The sequence below is a fragment of the Poecilia formosa genome, unplaced genomic scaffold, assembly GCF_000485575.1.
Source record: "Poecilia formosa unplaced genomic scaffold, Poecilia_formosa-5.1.2 Scaffold47, whole genome shotgun sequence".
NCBI lineage: Eukaryota > Metazoa > Chordata > Actinopteri > Cyprinodontiformes > Poeciliidae > Poecilia > Poecilia formosa.
Genome location: NW_006799986.1, coordinates 1,853,670 through 1,871,361, shown reverse-complemented (window position 1 = coordinate 1,871,361; position 17,692 = coordinate 1,853,670). Strand labels below are relative to the sequence as shown.

At 39.8% G+C, this 17,692-nt stretch overlaps 1 protein-coding gene across 1 annotated transcript in view; it reads left to right on the top strand.

Moving 5' to 3' along the window:
- Window positions 1–17,692, top strand: part of dnah7 (dynein, axonemal, heavy chain 7) — an 82,233-nt gene that overhangs the window by 31,643 nt on the left and 32,898 nt on the right. Inside the window, exons 31-43 of the mRNA XM_007552313.2 lie at window positions 2,033–2,215; window positions 3,513–3,689; window positions 4,530–4,661; window positions 8,310–8,531; window positions 9,179–9,376; window positions 10,456–10,611; window positions 10,698–10,866; window positions 11,680–11,806; window positions 11,970–12,189; window positions 13,046–13,672; window positions 14,854–15,099; window positions 16,454–16,683; window positions 17,152–17,482. Of these exons, the coding sequence (XP_007552375.2) occupies window positions 2,033–2,215; window positions 3,513–3,689; window positions 4,530–4,661; window positions 8,310–8,531; window positions 9,179–9,376; window positions 10,456–10,611; window positions 10,698–10,866; window positions 11,680–11,806; window positions 11,970–12,189; window positions 13,046–13,672; window positions 14,854–15,099; window positions 16,454–16,683; window positions 17,152–17,482 (3,018 nt within the window). The remainder of the gene's footprint in view (window positions 1–2,032; window positions 2,216–3,512; window positions 3,690–4,529; window positions 4,662–8,309; window positions 8,532–9,178; window positions 9,377–10,455; window positions 10,612–10,697; window positions 10,867–11,679; window positions 11,807–11,969; window positions 12,190–13,045; window positions 13,673–14,853; window positions 15,100–16,453; window positions 16,684–17,151; window positions 17,483–17,692) is intronic.

Sequence of the window (17,692 nt, the reverse complement as noted above, 5' to 3'; positions counted from 1 at the left end):
GGGCTTTATTTTGACAACCTGACAGCTACAACCAATGCTAGTTTTGATTAGTGAGCAGCTTTCTCCCCTCCATCAGGGAGATGGGGGTGGGATTTTACGCGAGATGACATGCTGCAAGGTGTCCAGCTAAAGTTAGCATGTTTGTTTTGATAGCACTCACTGATAATTCAATGTATAAGTAAGACAAATTTGCTTATGTAGCATCTTTCACAGATAAAACTCACAAAAGCATCAGTTTTAGTTGTTATTAAAGTCCTTAACGGTTTCCATCCAAATCAGAGCAACATGAGAATCAGTTTTCAGTTCTCCTCACAGACGGACTGAGGAAGCAGTTTCCCTGTTTTTGTTTTTGTTTTTTTTGTGTTCAGCTGACGCCTGAAGGCAACGTTTTCTGGCGCTGAAACGCTCGGGCAGCGATTCCGCCTGGCAGAGTTCAGCGGTGATGAAGAATCAGTCGATGCAGCACACAGTATGATTCCTTTATAATGAGCAACTCAGGAGTGAATCACACAGAGGCTGAGCAGCGCCGCTGATACGCAGCAGCGCCTCCTCCACGTCAGAGCGCCACTTCTGGATGGATTATTGCTTAAAAGAGTTGACATTTCAATTAAAAGCGAACGGGAAGAACGACCGCGCTGACGGCCGAACAATAGAAACATTTGGTTGTCTTGTTAAAATGTGATCTTTAATAACTCTGTTTCCAGATCTGCAGGCAGTTTCAGACGCGCTGATGGAAAATCATTTCCTCGTCCTGTTCTTGAATTGTTTGCGAATGGACTTGTCAGATCAAAAGAAACTTCTTTTATGAAGTTGTCATTTTTTTCTTTGCAAATTGTTCTTTGTTTCAGGCGGGATTAGGAGAGACAATTCAACAAAAACAGTTAAAGATCATTTTTAGAAATAACAGGATTTCATAACTGATAACTGATTTTCTCTTTTTATTTGGAGTCAGAAGCAGCTATTTGGATTAAATTCCTCATGCACACATTTTTATTTTATTTATTTTCTTGCGAGATCATCATATTACAACATAATCACGTCCCAGTGCAGCCCGGATGGCGCCGGCGCTGCCCGGCCCATTTGTCTGCATGATAACGCATTAATTTAAGGTTCTGGAGGATCAACGGCTCCGTCAGCTTCCATTAAATCACCTTAGGTGTGTTTCTGTCCGTCACCTTGTTGACGACTCTCAGGAGCTGAAACGATGTTTGGAAGTCGGCGGCGCTGTTTGAGGAAGAGAAAGGAAGAGAATGCAGTTCGTGGCTAATGAAGGATGTTGGACCGGCGGCGCTCTGACGGGCGTCTAAAGACCGAAAACCACGACTCTAAACGATCAGCAACGACTTTATGGCTGAAAAATGTCACTTTTATCAAACTTATATATCTACGACGGCGTATCAGGGTCATTCTAGATTCATGATTTTGTAAATTATGTTAATTTAATGCAAAGTTGGCATTTTTAATGTACTTTCAATGCAACTTTTAGAGCAACTTTGCATTAAAAGTGTTGTTATTTACCGAATGACACTTCATGACAACTGTCATAAACATTCATAAAGACTTCTTCATGTTCATGACAGGCGTCATGTCAGTCTTATGCAAACCCCTTCAAATAAAGTGTTGCCTTACTTTTTTACTGCTCCTGTTCTTTATCTGCAGTGACTCTTTTGCACTGTTGTAGGCATCAGATCAGTCTGAACGATTTTTTAAAACCTGTTCTGGTTCTGCTCTACTTCACTGCAAAAACACTAAATTTGACCAAGTATTGTTCACTAGTTTCTATTGCAAAGATTTTATTACATTTGCATTAAGACAAAACTAACTTACAAATAACTTTTCAGCAAGATAAAGGAGCTTGTTGTAAGTAAATAATTCCCTTATATTGATAAAAAATATTAGTTCATTGGCAGATTATTTCACTTGTAAAATTTTTTCCATGCCATAACTGAAATGTTTAGATGAATATATTTGAGCCTTTATGATGGAAATGAAGCTCAGGACCAAAGCTGACCTCTGACCTCCTGTCCGGCAGAGCCCTGACAGGAAGTGGCTGATCTTTGACGGTCCGGTCGACGCCGTGTGGATCGAGAACATGAACACCGTGCTGGACGACAACAAGAAGCTGTGCCTGATGAGCGGCGAAATCATCCAGATGTCGCCACAGATGAGCCTCATCTTTGAGCCCATGGACCTGGAGGTGGCGTCCCCGGCTACGGTGAGAACGCAGGGACAAAAAGCTAACGGATGACTCCGGAATAAAACCAAAAATACTGTAAATCATCTCCAACGATTGTTAGACGAGGACTTTTATCCGGTAATCATTCTGGTTTTATTTTGGTGATCTGGTTCCATTTACTTCCTGTTTGCTTCCTGTTTACTTCCTGTTTTCATGCTGCTATTTTTATTTTGTTGTCACCTTTAAACTTGGTGTTTGGTTGCTGATCTGCTCAAGTCCTGATAGCCAAAATCTTTTTATTTTTTTTGTGAAAACCAATTTTCTAAGTCTGACCTTTATAATTTTCTTTTCTTTTTTTCAATTTTTTTTTCTAAAGGGAATAATTTTAAAAATGCGACGTCCAAAATTGCATTTTTTTGTTAAGTATTTCTGACTTAAAAAAATATTTTTCTTTCATTACCGCAGCAAACATCCAACAGTGGAAAAAAAAACGTTTTGTATTTTTTTCTTGCTTGGGTCCTGAAAGACCAGCAAAAATAATAATAAAATAATCTGTTGTATGTTTTTCAGTCTTTTTTTATTCCTATCCAACAAACAGGAACAGTTTTTTAATTATGTCCTGTATGACAAATGGAAAAATTCTGTAATTTTTCTAACTTAAAATTAAAGACATTTTTTCCACTTTTTTGCAATAAAAATGAAAGAAATATATTTTTATAGCCAGAGATGCTTTTTATTAATGATGTGCAAGGAAAGAAAACAAACTAATTTGACAATGTTTCAATCTAGACTCTTTTTTAAAACTTTCACACAACTTTTAAATTTGAGAGGAAAGGAAAATAATATTTTTGCAAATATAAAATATAATTAGAATATTATATTTTTAAAGTTATAAAACAATAGGTCCCAACTAAAACCTGTAGTTACTGTCAGTCTTATTTTAATCGATCTAAGGTCTCGGTGCTCCTTCTGGGCTTCCGTACTGATTTTTCTTTCACTTTAACTCGTTTCATTCCCTCTCCTTGTATCCTCCATCTATGGATTTTTAGATTTTTCTCAATAAATCATCTCCAATATAATCCCACTTTGCTGCTGTCTGCGTTCGACCCTCCATAACGCTGCAAATGATCACAATCACAGACTTCATAAGCTGAAAACAGCATTTCCAATACAGGTTACATAACTCTGCTCTCCAGTCTGTTTCTTCCTGAAGATAACTGGGTTTTTATTAGACGTTTGTGTTTTTTTATCCGTCTCACTGCAGAGTTTTCAGTCTGTAAACTCTCGCCTGTAAACAAAAGCAGCCAAAGTGTTTTACCTGCTGTGTTGCTGACAGGTGTCTCGCTGCGGGATGATCTACCTGGAGCCCCACATGCTCGGCTGGAGGCCTCACATGCTGTCTTGGCTCAACACTCTGCCGACTTCGCTCAACGATGAGCACAAAGCGCTGATCACCGGCCTCTTCGACCGCGTCCTGCCGGCCTGCCTGGAGCTCATCCGGAAGGCCACCAAGGTGCTGCAGCTGCAACCAAACAGAAAAATAACCTTTTCTCCCAAGCAGATTTGTTTCAATCTACTGAACGTTTAGCTTCTAGTGCAGCAGGTAACTGAATATTTCATCAGCAGAACCAAACTCGGCTGCTGAAAAATTCAAGATGGTCGTCAAAGAAAATTTGTTTTTCCATTAGAAATTCATCACAGATTAATATTTTTATTGTCAGATCAAACATTATAGGACTGACTGGAATCACATTCACTGATTCACTGATAATGTTTTGATTTTTCAAGATGGCCGCTGTGGTTCACATGTAAAATTAATTTCTTGATTAAAATCACAAATTATATGAATGTGTTTGGTGTGAAATCATATTTGAGCCAAATAAAACATTTATATTTTTCTTGATTTTTTTGTTTCCTTTTTCTGGTGGAGATTTTTCACCCTAAACACAGAAAAGACATAGTGGAAGCTAATGCTAAACCGTTTAGCACATACAACATTAAACTGCTACACAAAAAGTACATTTTGCAGAAGTTAACACCAGTAAGACGAGTGTTTCTCAGTCTGTCGCACGTCTTTCTCTCCTTCTGGAAACAATTAGTGTCAAAGGCTCAAACAAGACGTCCATCTTGAAAATTGTCAGTCAAACTCAAGTGGGGAAAATGAAAAGCTGATTTTTTGCTTGTATCCAGACTTGAACGGTTGTTACAGGAATGTGCTGCTGTGTTCAGCTGCAGGCTGAGTCGGTTTGTGAGTTTGGTCAGACATCCAGACTTTGTAACGAGCTCCGGGTCTCACCGGATGTTCAGGCAGCAGAGCGTGTTGGCGGTTTCTAATTGTGTTGTCTGACTGCAGGAGCTGTCCCCGACCTCTGACACCAACCTGGTCAAGTCCCTGATGAATCTGATGGACTGCATGATGGATGAGTTTCACGACGAAGGAAAAATGAAGAACATAAGCCAAGACGATGTTCTCTCCTGGCTGGAGGTTTGTGTCCATGTCTCAAATTTTCTTTAAAGTTTCACAAAGCAGCCTGATAAATTGAACTTAATCAGCTTCCTGGTTTATGCAGAACATCTCAAAAGTGTTAGAATGTAAATGTTTTATTTGGAAAAAGACGAGACCTCGATGAATAGTATGAAAACTGTCAGCCTTAATGTGACGGATTCGCCTTAGTTGACATTCAGATTCAGTATTTAATATTATCCTGATGAAGGCTGATGGATGGGTTTTATTTTACTGATAGAAACAGAAAAAGGTTTTACAGTTACTTCATTTGTCAAAGACAAATATTTCAAAGGGCCAGTATTATGTATTTTCGAGGCACGTAATTCTATATTATTACATAATATAATATGGAATGTTATATTACGCTTATATAATAATAAAAGTAACTATTTTACCTTCAGTTGTTATAAAAAGTCTTTATACATTAATATTAAAATAAATTTGATACCTTGAAATTGGGCCTCTGTCGCTTTAAAAACTCCTGCTCTTTCTGAAGCTCCGCCTTCAGGAAGTCGTCCCAACATGGCTCCTCTATTAACGCTTTAACAATGTTTTTACCAGCTGCTATAATGAGCAGGTGTTTGCTAATTGCTGCTGGCTAGTCTGAAGGAGCTGAGTGGGGGTGGAGCTTCGACTCGAAGGCGGAGCTAAGTCTAACCAGGCGTTTTGCAGATCTGAATGGTTGCTATGGAGACTAAAGGATTTCTCAAACATGAATAAAATATTCAAAGCAACACTCCAGGTTTGTTTCTGATGAGAATAACATTAAAATGTTTTGATTTTGCACGATTATGTAAAACAACAAATACGAAGAGTGGAGCTGAGATTTAAACATGGTGACAAACATAGTGATATTCACATCATCCTGGGAAAACAGCTCAACCTAGCATGTTTTTTTTTACCCAAATAACATCTAAATATTGGATTGCTTTAATTATTAAGATTTGCTCCCCCACACAGGGAACAGAAAAATAAATTTTTCAGAGACCTGTTTTGTTGCCTCCTGCAAGGATTCTTTGAGAACTCTGCTATTATCTTCCCGTGGCAAACGGCACTGATGAATGCCTTTCAACCTTCTCTGCTATGTTTCCCCGCCAGTCATTATCAAAGTGTTGAATTAATCAGCTTTTTAGCAGCAGGAGCCATCATGAGGCTGCTAAGCCTCATTTACAATCTCTACAGAACTCCTGCTGATTTGTGTTGTTTTAGTTTCCTTTTTGATTGCAACAGAGACATCCCTTTCTTGTGGATTTTGTTTCATGTCTCATGCAATAATACACACTCTGGCCAAGGCTTTTTATTTGTGCAGACTTAACTCTGACTAGTAATAACTAACTTTTCTTACACAGTGAGATGCTTGGCAGAATAACCTTTATTTGCAGCCACTGTACCTGTTGTTCTGCTCATTAGAGAGACATTTGCTGCCCTCTGCTCAGAGGCTGACTCGATTTCAGGTCCAAATAAAATGTTTGTGACGTGCAGAAAAAACAGAGAACCACAGCATCTTTATGAAGCATCAATAAATTACATCTTTAAGTCCAGAATAAGCACATTTTTATTTAATTTAACAGATCGGTGCGACCATTGGACAGAAATAACATTCACTAATTTTGAAAGCACAATATTATGCATATTATCTGTCATCTATCATCCTGTTAGCTATGATACTATATAGCTACATAGCTACATAGCTAGCTATCAAGCAATTGGTCTCTAACCATCTAGCTAGCTAGCTATCAATCTAAGTATCTGGCTAGCTGCAGTCAAGTTTGATACCAGTTTATCTAGCTACCTACCAATCAGTCTAACCATCTAGCTAGCTAGCTATCAATCTAAGTATCTGGCTAGCTGCAGTCAAGTTTGATACCAGTTTATCTAGCTACCTACCAATCAGTCTAACCATATAGCTAGCTAGCTATCAGTCTAACTAGCTAGCAATTGAGCTACCCAACATTATAGGTACTTATTTAATTTAACAAAGCATACAATTATTATAATTGCAAGTAGAATAAATACTTTTATTGTTGAGGTATGTAATTAAAGAGCTTGATTATTTTTAGTAAAATTATTTTAAGTAATAATAAATTTGTGTGAAAACTGTATTTCCTTTTTGGAGCGGGGAACGTTTGTCCCTTCAGCTGTGGAGCCTCAAACACGGAGAGCTGCTTAAACTGCTGGAGCTGAACATGTCGAGGTGTTAGAGTCTATTTGATGAGCAACAAGGATAGCTTCAGTTACAATCAGTTTTTTAACGAACCCATGAATTCAGACGCTTTATTTTGACCTAAAAACCCAAAGGAACGGTCTCAAAGAGCAGGTCAGGTCATGAAGCCGACGTTTCTCACAGAAATGAGCTTTAATGGTCCAGCTGGCTGCTTCACTGAGTTTCTGTCACCTGAATAGTCTCAGAGTATTACTGCTCTGAGAGGAGCTGTGATCTCGTTCAAAACTCCTGATTTAAATAATCTCACTAAATCACGCAGCCTTTTGTCTTTAATCATAACTGATCTGTGTTCCTGTAATTTTTCAAAGCATTTTATTGAAACCTCAGAAAAGTTAACAACTAAAAATGGAGGCAGCTATAACCTGCTGTTCCAGCTCTAACTGGCGGCTCTAAGAGGATTTAACCACTGAAGACGTTGGAGCTCCACGGTGATTAAGACGCTTTTATCAGAATAAATCCTGTTTGGTTTTACCTCCCACTCAGGTGTAGCAGCAGCAGCAGGAAAGAGTTTAAGATGGGAAAACACTCCATCGTCCTGTCTTATACGACCACGTCTTACAGGCATGCAGACAGAAAAAAAAGGACATTTGATCCTAAAAACACCTAAAATTTTGAGATTAATCTCTGAAATCTTCTAGAACCCGAAAAGTTGAAAACTTGCTAAAAAAAGAAAAAGACTCAGATTTTGGGGTTAATCTTAGACATTTTCTACAAAAAACAAGGAAATTTTTAAGTTTAAAATTTTGAAAAATTGCTAGAAAGAATCAGAAAAAAACAAAAACATTCCTAAGCTTGAAAAGACAAGTGAAAAACGTTCCAGAAAAATCTCCTTTCCTAAAATCAAATCAAGTTTTTTCCCGTCAAACATGTCAAACATTATTCTCAAAGTTTCTGAGGTTTTGGGCTTTTTTTTGTGTGCAAATTTTCAATAACATTTCCTTGTTTTATTTTTATTTTTTTAGAAAATGTCTTACATGTAAAAGTTTCTTATTTTTTTCAAGCTAATTTTTAAGTGTTTAAATTTTTCTCTTTTTTTTTTTAGAAAATTTCTTAGATTAATCTCCAAATTTCAGAATTTTTTGGACCAAATTTGCTCTTCTTTTAATTTTTATATCTTCAATGTCCAGCACCATCGTATAAGACATGGCGATGGAGTATTTTCCTATTTCAAACCGTTTCCTTCTGCTGCTACTAAACCGGAATGGGAAATTTTTTTACATTAATATCAACATTTTTGAGTTTTTTCAAGCAAATTTTAGACATTTTAAAATTAGAAATTTCCTTAATTTTTTAGAGAAAATTTATGAGATTTTTGACAGAAAAATCTCATAAACAGGAAGTGATATTCAGCTATAATCTCAAAAAGAAATCAGTGTCGGATCCTGCTCTTTTGTTGTTCGAAGGGCATCTTCGTGTTCTGCCTGGTGTGGTCGGTCGGCGCCACCTGCGACGATTTGGGTCGAGAGAAGTTTGACTCGGTGGTGAGAGAGATCCTGAGCGGACCTTTAAGCAAAGAGACGATGAGCCTTCATGGCATTCTGGTAGAAGTCGACCCGCTGCCGAAACCGCTGGCGGTTCCTCTGCCCTCCGACGGGACGGTCTACCAGTACCGCTTCATTAAAGAGGTGCGACCGCGAAGCAGCGTCTGATTGGATGATCGCCAGTCAGCTGATACCAGATATTTACTTATGAGGAGACACAATCTTTTCCTACCATCTGATGTTAAAGGTTCCTGTTTCGGGTCAGTTAAAATTGTTTTCATTATCAGTCTGTGGCTCCACTTTTTTATGGAAATTCACTCAAAATAAACAGATTCACACATTTTTTCACACTAATACGCAATTGTGAGCTTTCTGCAAATTTTCCTCAAAAACAGTTAAATGCATTGGGTTACAGTGATGCCAACTCCCACCGAAATTTAATCTCTGAATAATTCTGACTTTTATTCTCAAAATTCTGACTTTTTTCAGAATTCTGATGTTTTTTTTTTAGTTGTTTTTTTTTTATTCTGACTTTAACATCAGTAAATTGATGTCAAAATTATAATTCTGTTTTCAGTGGCTCCAGTCCTCTTCTGTATTATTCTGAAAGAAATGGTCGACTCTGTTTCACTTTACGGACGATAGAAAACTTAAAAACTGATCAGTTTAAGCAAACATCCAGCTTATAATGCGATTAAGTCCCCAGATCGGTGTGTTTCTCTCCTCATTAACTGTGTCCATGCTTAGCGCAGGGCAGAGCGATCCTAAATCTGAACCTTCTGGTTCCTCAGGGTCCGGGCCGGTGGGAGCTTTGGACGGACCAGCTGAAGAGCGCGCCCGCCATCGGCAGAGACCTGCAGTTCAACGAGATCATCGTGCCGACGGAGAACACCGTGCGCTACATGGCGCTCATGCAGCTCCTCGTTACTCACCAGAAGCCGACCATCTTCATCGGCCCCACCGGCACCGGGAAGAGCGCCTACATCACTGTGAGTCCAAACCGTGGATTTAAAGCACCAAGGTGCAGCCAAAATGGCCGACCTTCTAAAGCATTCTAGAAAAACACAAACTATTACCAAGTGTTTTTGGTTTAGTTTCTAGTGCAAGATTTATGTAACTAATTAGTTAATTGAAATTGGTGCCTGGTTGACACAGTCCAGAGCAGTGAACTGTCTGCATCAGAGGCGCTAACACTGACCAGCAGCTCTTGGCTGCCACTTTCTCTCTAGACTCTGACAGAGTTAACAGAGTTTCTTGAAGGATACGGAGTATTTCTCAGTGGATCGTTCTGTATTTGGATAGAGGACTCTCTCCCCGCCCTGGTAGCTTCATCCATTAGTTTGCTCAAACTTTGGGCTGGCGGGTAAACGGGGCTCATCTCACCGGGGAGCCGGCTGCTCGGCTCTGAGCTCCCCGCCTGCCTCCATCCCAAGCCGCAGGCAGCAGACCGTGACTGAATCCCAAACCTGGCAGACGTGACAGAGGAGGAAAGCATGAGAAAACAATCAACACGACGCCCTTACCGCTTCCTGCACATGGCGCTGCTTCACTTCTCCGCTCGGGTTCAGAATCAGACTGGGACCAGTTGGGTTGCTTCCCCTCATCGTCTCATAGCTTCTGTAATTATGATGCTCTGATCACCTGATTAGATGGGAATGACATTTTAGCAGTCAATTATTCTGACAATTTATCGATTAATCGAATAAAAATTAACACATTCTTCATATTTTTCATTTAATCACTTGTCTTTTTAGACAATATTAGAAATATATTAAAATAAAATAAACAATTATATTCTTTTTTTTTTTCATTTTAAATCCGAAAATACATTTTCGCATTTATTGCTAAATTAGTGATTATTTCGTTAACCGATTAATCACGATTAATCACAATTAATCGTCTCATTTCTTTGGATCAGATTTGTTTACCAGGTGTTTCTATACCTATTATGAATCTAAATAATAATACTTGGTTTCACATCCATGAGTCGATAATGTTTATGTTCTCTCAATTGGACATGCCCACCATCTAAAATCTGATGTTTCCACTTCCTGTTTGTGTTCTGAAGGACTTCCTGTTGACTAAGCTGCAGAAGGATGCGTACAGCCCGTTATTCATCAGCTTCTCAGCCCAGACCACAGCAGCCCAGACGCAAAACCTCATCATATCCAAGCTCGATAAGCGGCGAAAAGGCGTGTTCGGGCCTCCGATGGGGAAGAAAATGGTACGGCTCATGACTCTTTCAACACTTTAAATGCTGAAGCACCTGGCAGTCGTCAGTATGTGACCTCTTCTGCTGGTTCCTCTCAGGTGGTGTTCGTAGACGACGTCAACATGCCAGCCAGGGAGGTTTACGGCGCTCAGCCTCCTGTGGAGCTGCTGCGCCAGTGGCTGGACCACTGGAACTGGTACGACATGAAGGACTGCTCCATGATCCGCCTGATGGACATTCAGATCATAAGTGCTATGGGGCCTCCAGGTGAGTAGCAGCCCCGTGTCACAGGAAGCAGCAGGTTTTTTGGTGTCTGGAAAATGAGCCATTTTAAAAGCCACTCAATTGTTAAGTCACATTCCACCGTTACCTAGCAACCCCAGTGGCATTCTGCCGGTTACCTAGCAACCCAACCTGAGTTCCAGCATGTTTAGTCAGCTGTACAATGGCTTCTGGAAAAGACAAGACTTTTGTTGTTAACTTACCATCCAGAAACCACTTTCTGCATTCGTGTTGGTCGTGCAGGAGGCTCCACTTCTGCTTTTCAAAGATGTACTGTCATACAATTGTGGCTCTGTTGCCAGCCATTTTCACATGTGAGTGTAAACGTTGACTTTGGGGCCAGCAGCAGCTTCTCTGGATTTAAAGTGACAAGATGCCCGAAAGAGGCTAAACACTGATAACCCAAAAATGTTACTGAAGTAAGAGCAGCATCACTTCAATATAGTTTTAATCAACTAAAAGTAAAAAGTAGCCATCCAAGAAATTACTCAAGCAAAAGTAAAAAAGTATTTGGTAAGAAGGCGACTGAAGTACTGAGTAACTCATCAAAACATCAATCATTTAATATTTAAAAATTAAATCACCAGACGGACCAAAATATAAAGTTTAAAGATGTTTTTTTGGTAAAATTATGTTTTTGTTCTCTAATATCGTGTCTACATTCTTGTAATTACACAAATAATCGTGCAGCCTGGTTCTCAGGCTCTCATACTATGAATGAAATAAAAAACCCTTTTTGAAAATATTCTTTGCATGTAGACGAGAAAGAAAAAAAACATTTAAATTATTTGTTTTCAGGCGGTGGAAGGAATCCTGTCACTCCTCGTTTCCTCCGCCATTTTAACGTGGCAACCATCAACGAATTCGATGAGAAGACAATGTTTACCATCTTCTCCAGGATCACAGATTGGCATTTCACCATAAGGTAACAACAGTTTCACATTTTATAAACAAAAATCTGAAAAGTGTGGTGTGGACTGAAATCCCTCCGTTCATTCATTCATTCAAATTAAAAGTTTAGACAAGATTTTAATCCCATACTTGAGCAGAGGTTTCCTGTCTAAGTTCTGACCTGTTTTTACCTCCAGGTTCCCCTTCCCGAGTTACATCGCGTCTCTGACCTCTGACATCGTCAACAGTACTCTGTCCGTGTACCAGGAAGCGACCAAGAACCTGCTGCCAACACCAGCCAAGTCCCACTACCTGTTCAACCTGCGCGACGTTTCCCGGGTCATCCAGGGCATCTGCCTGTCCCGGCCCGAATCCGCAGAGGAGCCGTCGGTCATCAAACGGCTCTGGGTCCACGAGGTGAAACAGCCGGGCCGTCCGTCAGGCCATGACCCAAACCTTCGAACCACACAGACCCGTTCAGGCCGCTTTAATCAAACTCCAGTCCGTTTGTCTGGAAAGTCCAGTTCATAATCTGCCAGTGGAACCAGAACTTTTTCATCTATATAAAATAATTATTTAGCTAAAACAAGCTCCTCCATCATGCTGAAAACATTCTAGTATTTCAGCTTTTTGTCTCATTTCAACTGTACTGAGATATTTGCACTAATCTAAACCAAAAGTACTTGGTAGGATTTTGTGTTTTTGCAGTGTAGGGAACTCTTCCTTATTTCCTCACTGCAAAAACACAAAATTTTACCAAATATTTTTGTCTGGTTTCTATGGAAAATATCTTGGGACATTTTCATTGAGATAAAACTGACTTATAGGTAACTTTTCAGCAAGACATAGGAGCTTGTTTTGGGTAAATATTGCTTGAATAGAGATAAAAATTATTAGTTTCACTGGTAGATTATTTCACTTGCAACATGGAAAATGTTATAAGGTAAATAATCTACCAGTGGAACAAGTACTGGTACTTTTTCAACAATATAAAATAATTATTGACTTAAAACAAACTGTTACATCTTTCTAAATGATGTTTTGTCTCATTTCAAGTGAAGACATTTGCGCTGGAAACTAGACATAAATATTTGGTAAAATTTTGAGTTTTTGCAGTGTAGACAGAAATTTTGTCACATTTGTAATGGAAACGCAGCAACTGATCAACACATCTGATGACCTTTGACAAAATGTGATGTTTGCTGTTTCTATGTTTGAGCTCCCTTGCTGCTGAAATGTTCTGGTGTAATGAAGTTCTGCTGGGCCCGGTCAGGTTCTGAGGGTGTACTGCGACCGGCTGGTGCAGGACTCGGACCGCTCCTGGCTCGTCAGCCACCTGCAGGTGGTGTTCGCGGAGCAGATGCAGGAGGACTTCCACCTGCTGTTCCAGCACCTGGACCAGGACCAGGACGGCTTGGTGACGGAGGACGACCTGCGCAGCCTCATGTTCTGCGACTTCCACGACCCGAAGGGCGAGGACCAGAACTACCGCGAGGTGCCGAACCTGGAGCAGCTGCGCCTGGTGGTGGAGTCGCACCTGGACGAGTACAACAACATCAGCAAGGCGCCCATGAAACTGGTGCTGTTCCGCTTCGCCATCGAGCACGTCTGCCGCATCTCGCGCATCATCAAGCAGCCGAGCGGCCACGCGCTGCTGGTGGGCGTCGGCGGCAGCGGGCGCCAGTCGCTCACCCGGCTGGCCGCCTACATGGCCGACTCGGAGCTCTTCCAGGTGGAAATCACCAAGACGTACGGCACCAACGAGTGGCACGAAGATCTGAAGCTGGTGATGAGGAAGTCGACGCAGGGCGAGGCGCACGGCATCTTCCTCTTCACCGACACGCAGATCAAGAAGGAATCATTCCTGGAGGACATCGGCAACCTGCTGAACACCGGAGAGGTGGGACCAGAAGAGAGCTGTTAGAAATGGTTTATTTAGTCATAAAGTAAAAAAAAAAACAAAACTAAACGATATTCATTTTTAAATGTCAGTTTCAAACTAAACATTTAGTTGAGAAGCTAAATATTTAGCTCCACAATTAGATGTTTAGATCTGAGCTAATATTTCCTTCATCAACTAAATATTTTGTTACAGTTTATATATTTAGTTTTTAAAGTACCGTAAATGTGTAGTACCAAACTAAGTATTTATTTTCTAAGGTAAACATTTAATTTCCAAAATAAATGTTTAGAAATTAGACATTTAGTTTAATTTCCAAATAACTAGCTAGCAAGCTAAATAGATTGATAGATCGATAGCTAAATATTTAGTTGGGAATTTAATGTTTAGTTTGTATATATTCAGTTCCATAGTAAAAATTTACTTTCTAAGCTAAACATTTAATTTCCTAATTAAAGGTTTAGCTCAGAACTTAGTTTAAACAGCTAGCAAGCTAAATGTCTAGTTTGGAAATTAAATGTTTATCTCAGAAAATAAAATATTTAGTGGTTTAATTTGGAAACTAAATATTTAATGTGGAGCTAATTATTTATTTTCAAACTAAATGTTTAGCTAGTAAGCTAAATACTAGCTTTGGAAATGAAATGTTGAGTTTGAAATATAAATATTTAGTTTGGAAATTAAATTATTATTTGGAAAAAAATATTTTCTTTGCAAGCTAAACATTTAATTTACTCTTAAATATTATTATTTTTCAAACTAAATATTTAGCATGAAAGCTAGATATTTAACTGACAAGCTAAATATTTAGGTAATTTAGTTTGGAAACTAAATATGTATTTATAAACTAAATATTTAGCTCCAAATTAAATATTTAGTTGGCAAACTTAAAGTTTAATTTCCAACTTAAGTATTATTTTCAAACTAAGCATTTCAAATATTTACATAGCAAACTAAATATTTAGCTTCTTAGCTAAATTTGGAAAATATAGTTTTGAAAAACAAACACCCTTTTTGTCTTATGATTGACTAAATAAACAAAAATATTGCTCTTAATTTTTTATTGTGTGACTTTACAAATGACACCCATAAAAATCGGAACGGATGAGTTGAAAGTCGTTGGATTCATTTTAAAATGACTAAAACTTTGGCTGGAAGGCTGACATGTTGTTTTCTTCCAGGTTCCCAACCTGTTCGCCGTGGATGAGAAGCAGGAAATCTGTGAGAAGATGCGCGTTCTGGACCGGCAGCGCGATCGCGACAAGCAGACGGACGGCTCGCCGCTCGCCCTGTTCAACATGTTCCTGGAGCGCTGCCGCACTCAGCTGCACGTGGTGCTGGCCATGAGTCCCATCGGCGACGCCTTCAGGGACCGCTTACGCCGATTCCCCGCCCTCATTAACTGCTGCACCATTAACTGGTTCCAGGTGGGCCGATTTACCCCAGTTCATGACTTTGGTACCAGAACTTTCCGGGCTTGGAAGGGGGCTCTGAAGGAGGGTCAATGTTTAGGTACGGTGGGATCTACTGGGTTTGCAGGTCTGGTCTGAAGTTTTATAGTGCAACAGATTGTTGAATCTTTCATATGTGGATACAAGAACCTAACTTGGATCCCAGAGGTTTACTTTTGGAAAAACAAAAACATTAGCCATAGGAAAATTCAAGATGGCTGCCATTTTTCAAAATGGCCACCAATATGGTCATCAATTTATTTTTTCACTTAATTTGCCAATTTTTTATCACATATGAATACATTTGGTGTCAAATCAAACATGCTTGGACCAGTAGAAATCATATTTACTAATACTGGTTTGATTTTTTTCAAGATGGCTGCCGTGGTTGTTATGAAAAATAAATTTTTCTCTGAAATCATCAATTAAAGTAATTTGTTTGGTGACAAATCATAGCTACATAGTTTGAATGACAGATATCGAATACATTTTCTTGATATTGTCCCTCTGTTTTCTTGTGGACATTTTTCACAATGGCTGCCATTTTTATATATGACATAGCGAAAGCTAACCAAACAATTCCACTAATTCACTAAATAAGAATCTTAACTCCGTTAACACTAAGCCACTTAATAATTAAAAAAATAGCAGAAGCTAACAATAACCATCAACATTTTTCAAAATGGCTACCATGGTTGTAATTGAGAACAAATGTTTGCACTAAAATTGACAGTAGCAATTGCCAGTGGTGAGAACAGCTAACCAAAAAGTTCCGCTAATTCGCTAAACAAGAATCTTAAAACTTAGCTCTGATAGCGCTAAACTGCTAAGCACATGCAAAATTAGTAGAAGCTAATGCTAACCATTAACACAGCTGCCTGTCAGTCTGTATCACACATCTTCATCTCCTTCCAATTGACAACTGCTGTAAGATTCGCAAACAGCAACGTTTGTGAGATGGCGGCCATCTTTAAAAATGGCTGTCATCCTGAAATTCACATGGCTGATGGGAAATATGAAAACCATACAACCTGAGTGGTGATCCTACACATTGTTACGTTTGTATCGACACTTGAAAAATTTAAACAGTGATATTCTGCACTGCTGGAATGATGAGCTTTAAAACTGTGCAGGTAGGCTGAAACATTTCCTAGCAGAACATTTGATAATCCAGTGATATTTTTTATATGTTTATTACTCTGGTGGAGGAAAACTTCAATAGTTGTCAGACCAAATGAGCATGAACTTCCAATTTGATAATTTCAATCATTCCTGGTTTAAAAAACAACTTTTCTTGATAATAAACTGGACACATTTCTGCATCCATCAGCCTTGGCCTGAAGATGCCCTGCAAGCCGTGGCTGATCGCTTTCTGGAGGACGTTGAGATGACGGATCAGTACCGGCAGGGCTGCATCCACATGTGCAAGAGATTTCACACGTCCACTATGGAGCTGTCGGCTCACTTTCTGGACGAGCTGCAGCGCCACAACTACGTCACGCCGACTTCCTACCTGGAGCTCATTTCCACTTTCAAAAACCTGCTGAGGACGAAAAGAGCGTGAGATAATCGCATCGTTTGGTCCAATATTACAGCAGTGGTGGGCACCGCTAACAAGAAAAAGTTAGCAGAAGCTAACACTAAAGCGCTAGTCAAAGATTAGTTGCACAATGCTAAAGTGCTACACTAACAAGGTATTTAGCGGAAGCTAATGCTAAAGCGCAACACTAATATTGTACTTAGTGTAAGCTCATGCAAAAGAATGTGTGCTAAAGTTACCAAAAATCCCAAAGCGCTATATCAACATGAAGCTATTGTTAAAGAACGCAAGGGAGGAAAGAGTCGACTGCAAAAACTTCAATACTGTTGTTGAACTTTAGGAAAAAAGTGTGAGGCGCTAAAATGCTAACTTAGCTATGCTATTAGCATATTAGCAGAAATGTGCCCACCTCTGCCTTTAAGTGATTAGGTAACATTTCATCTCAATCCATGTGGACATCAGCTATATTTTCTTCCCTCTCCGTCCAGCGAGGTGATGCAGCTAAAGTATCGCTATGAAGTTGGTCTGGAAAAGCTGCAGTCGGCCGCAGACCAGGTGGCCACCATGCAGGTGGAGCTGGAGGCGCTGCAGCCGCAGCTGCTGGTGGCCAGCAAGGAGGTGGACGAGATGATGGTGGTGATCGAGCGCGAATCCAAGGAGGTGGCCGCCACGGAGAAGGTGGTGAAGGAGGACGAGGCGGTGTCCAACGAGCAAGCAATGGCCGCCAAGGCCATAAAGGACGAATGCGACGCCGACCTGGCCGAAGCCACGCCCATCCTGCAGTCGGCTCTGGACGCGCTGAACACGCTCACCCCGCAGGTAGGAGGCGCCAGAGGAGCCCTACTTCTGATTCAATCGCACAAGTCAATGGATTTTATATGATAATATGCTTTCTTTAAATTGAAAATGTCAATAAACAAACAAAACAAGAATACATATACGTACACAAACAGTAATTTTTGCTCACTGCAAAGGTAGCCCACAAGTTATGCAACAGGTTGTTGCACTGCAAAAACACAAAAATTTCCT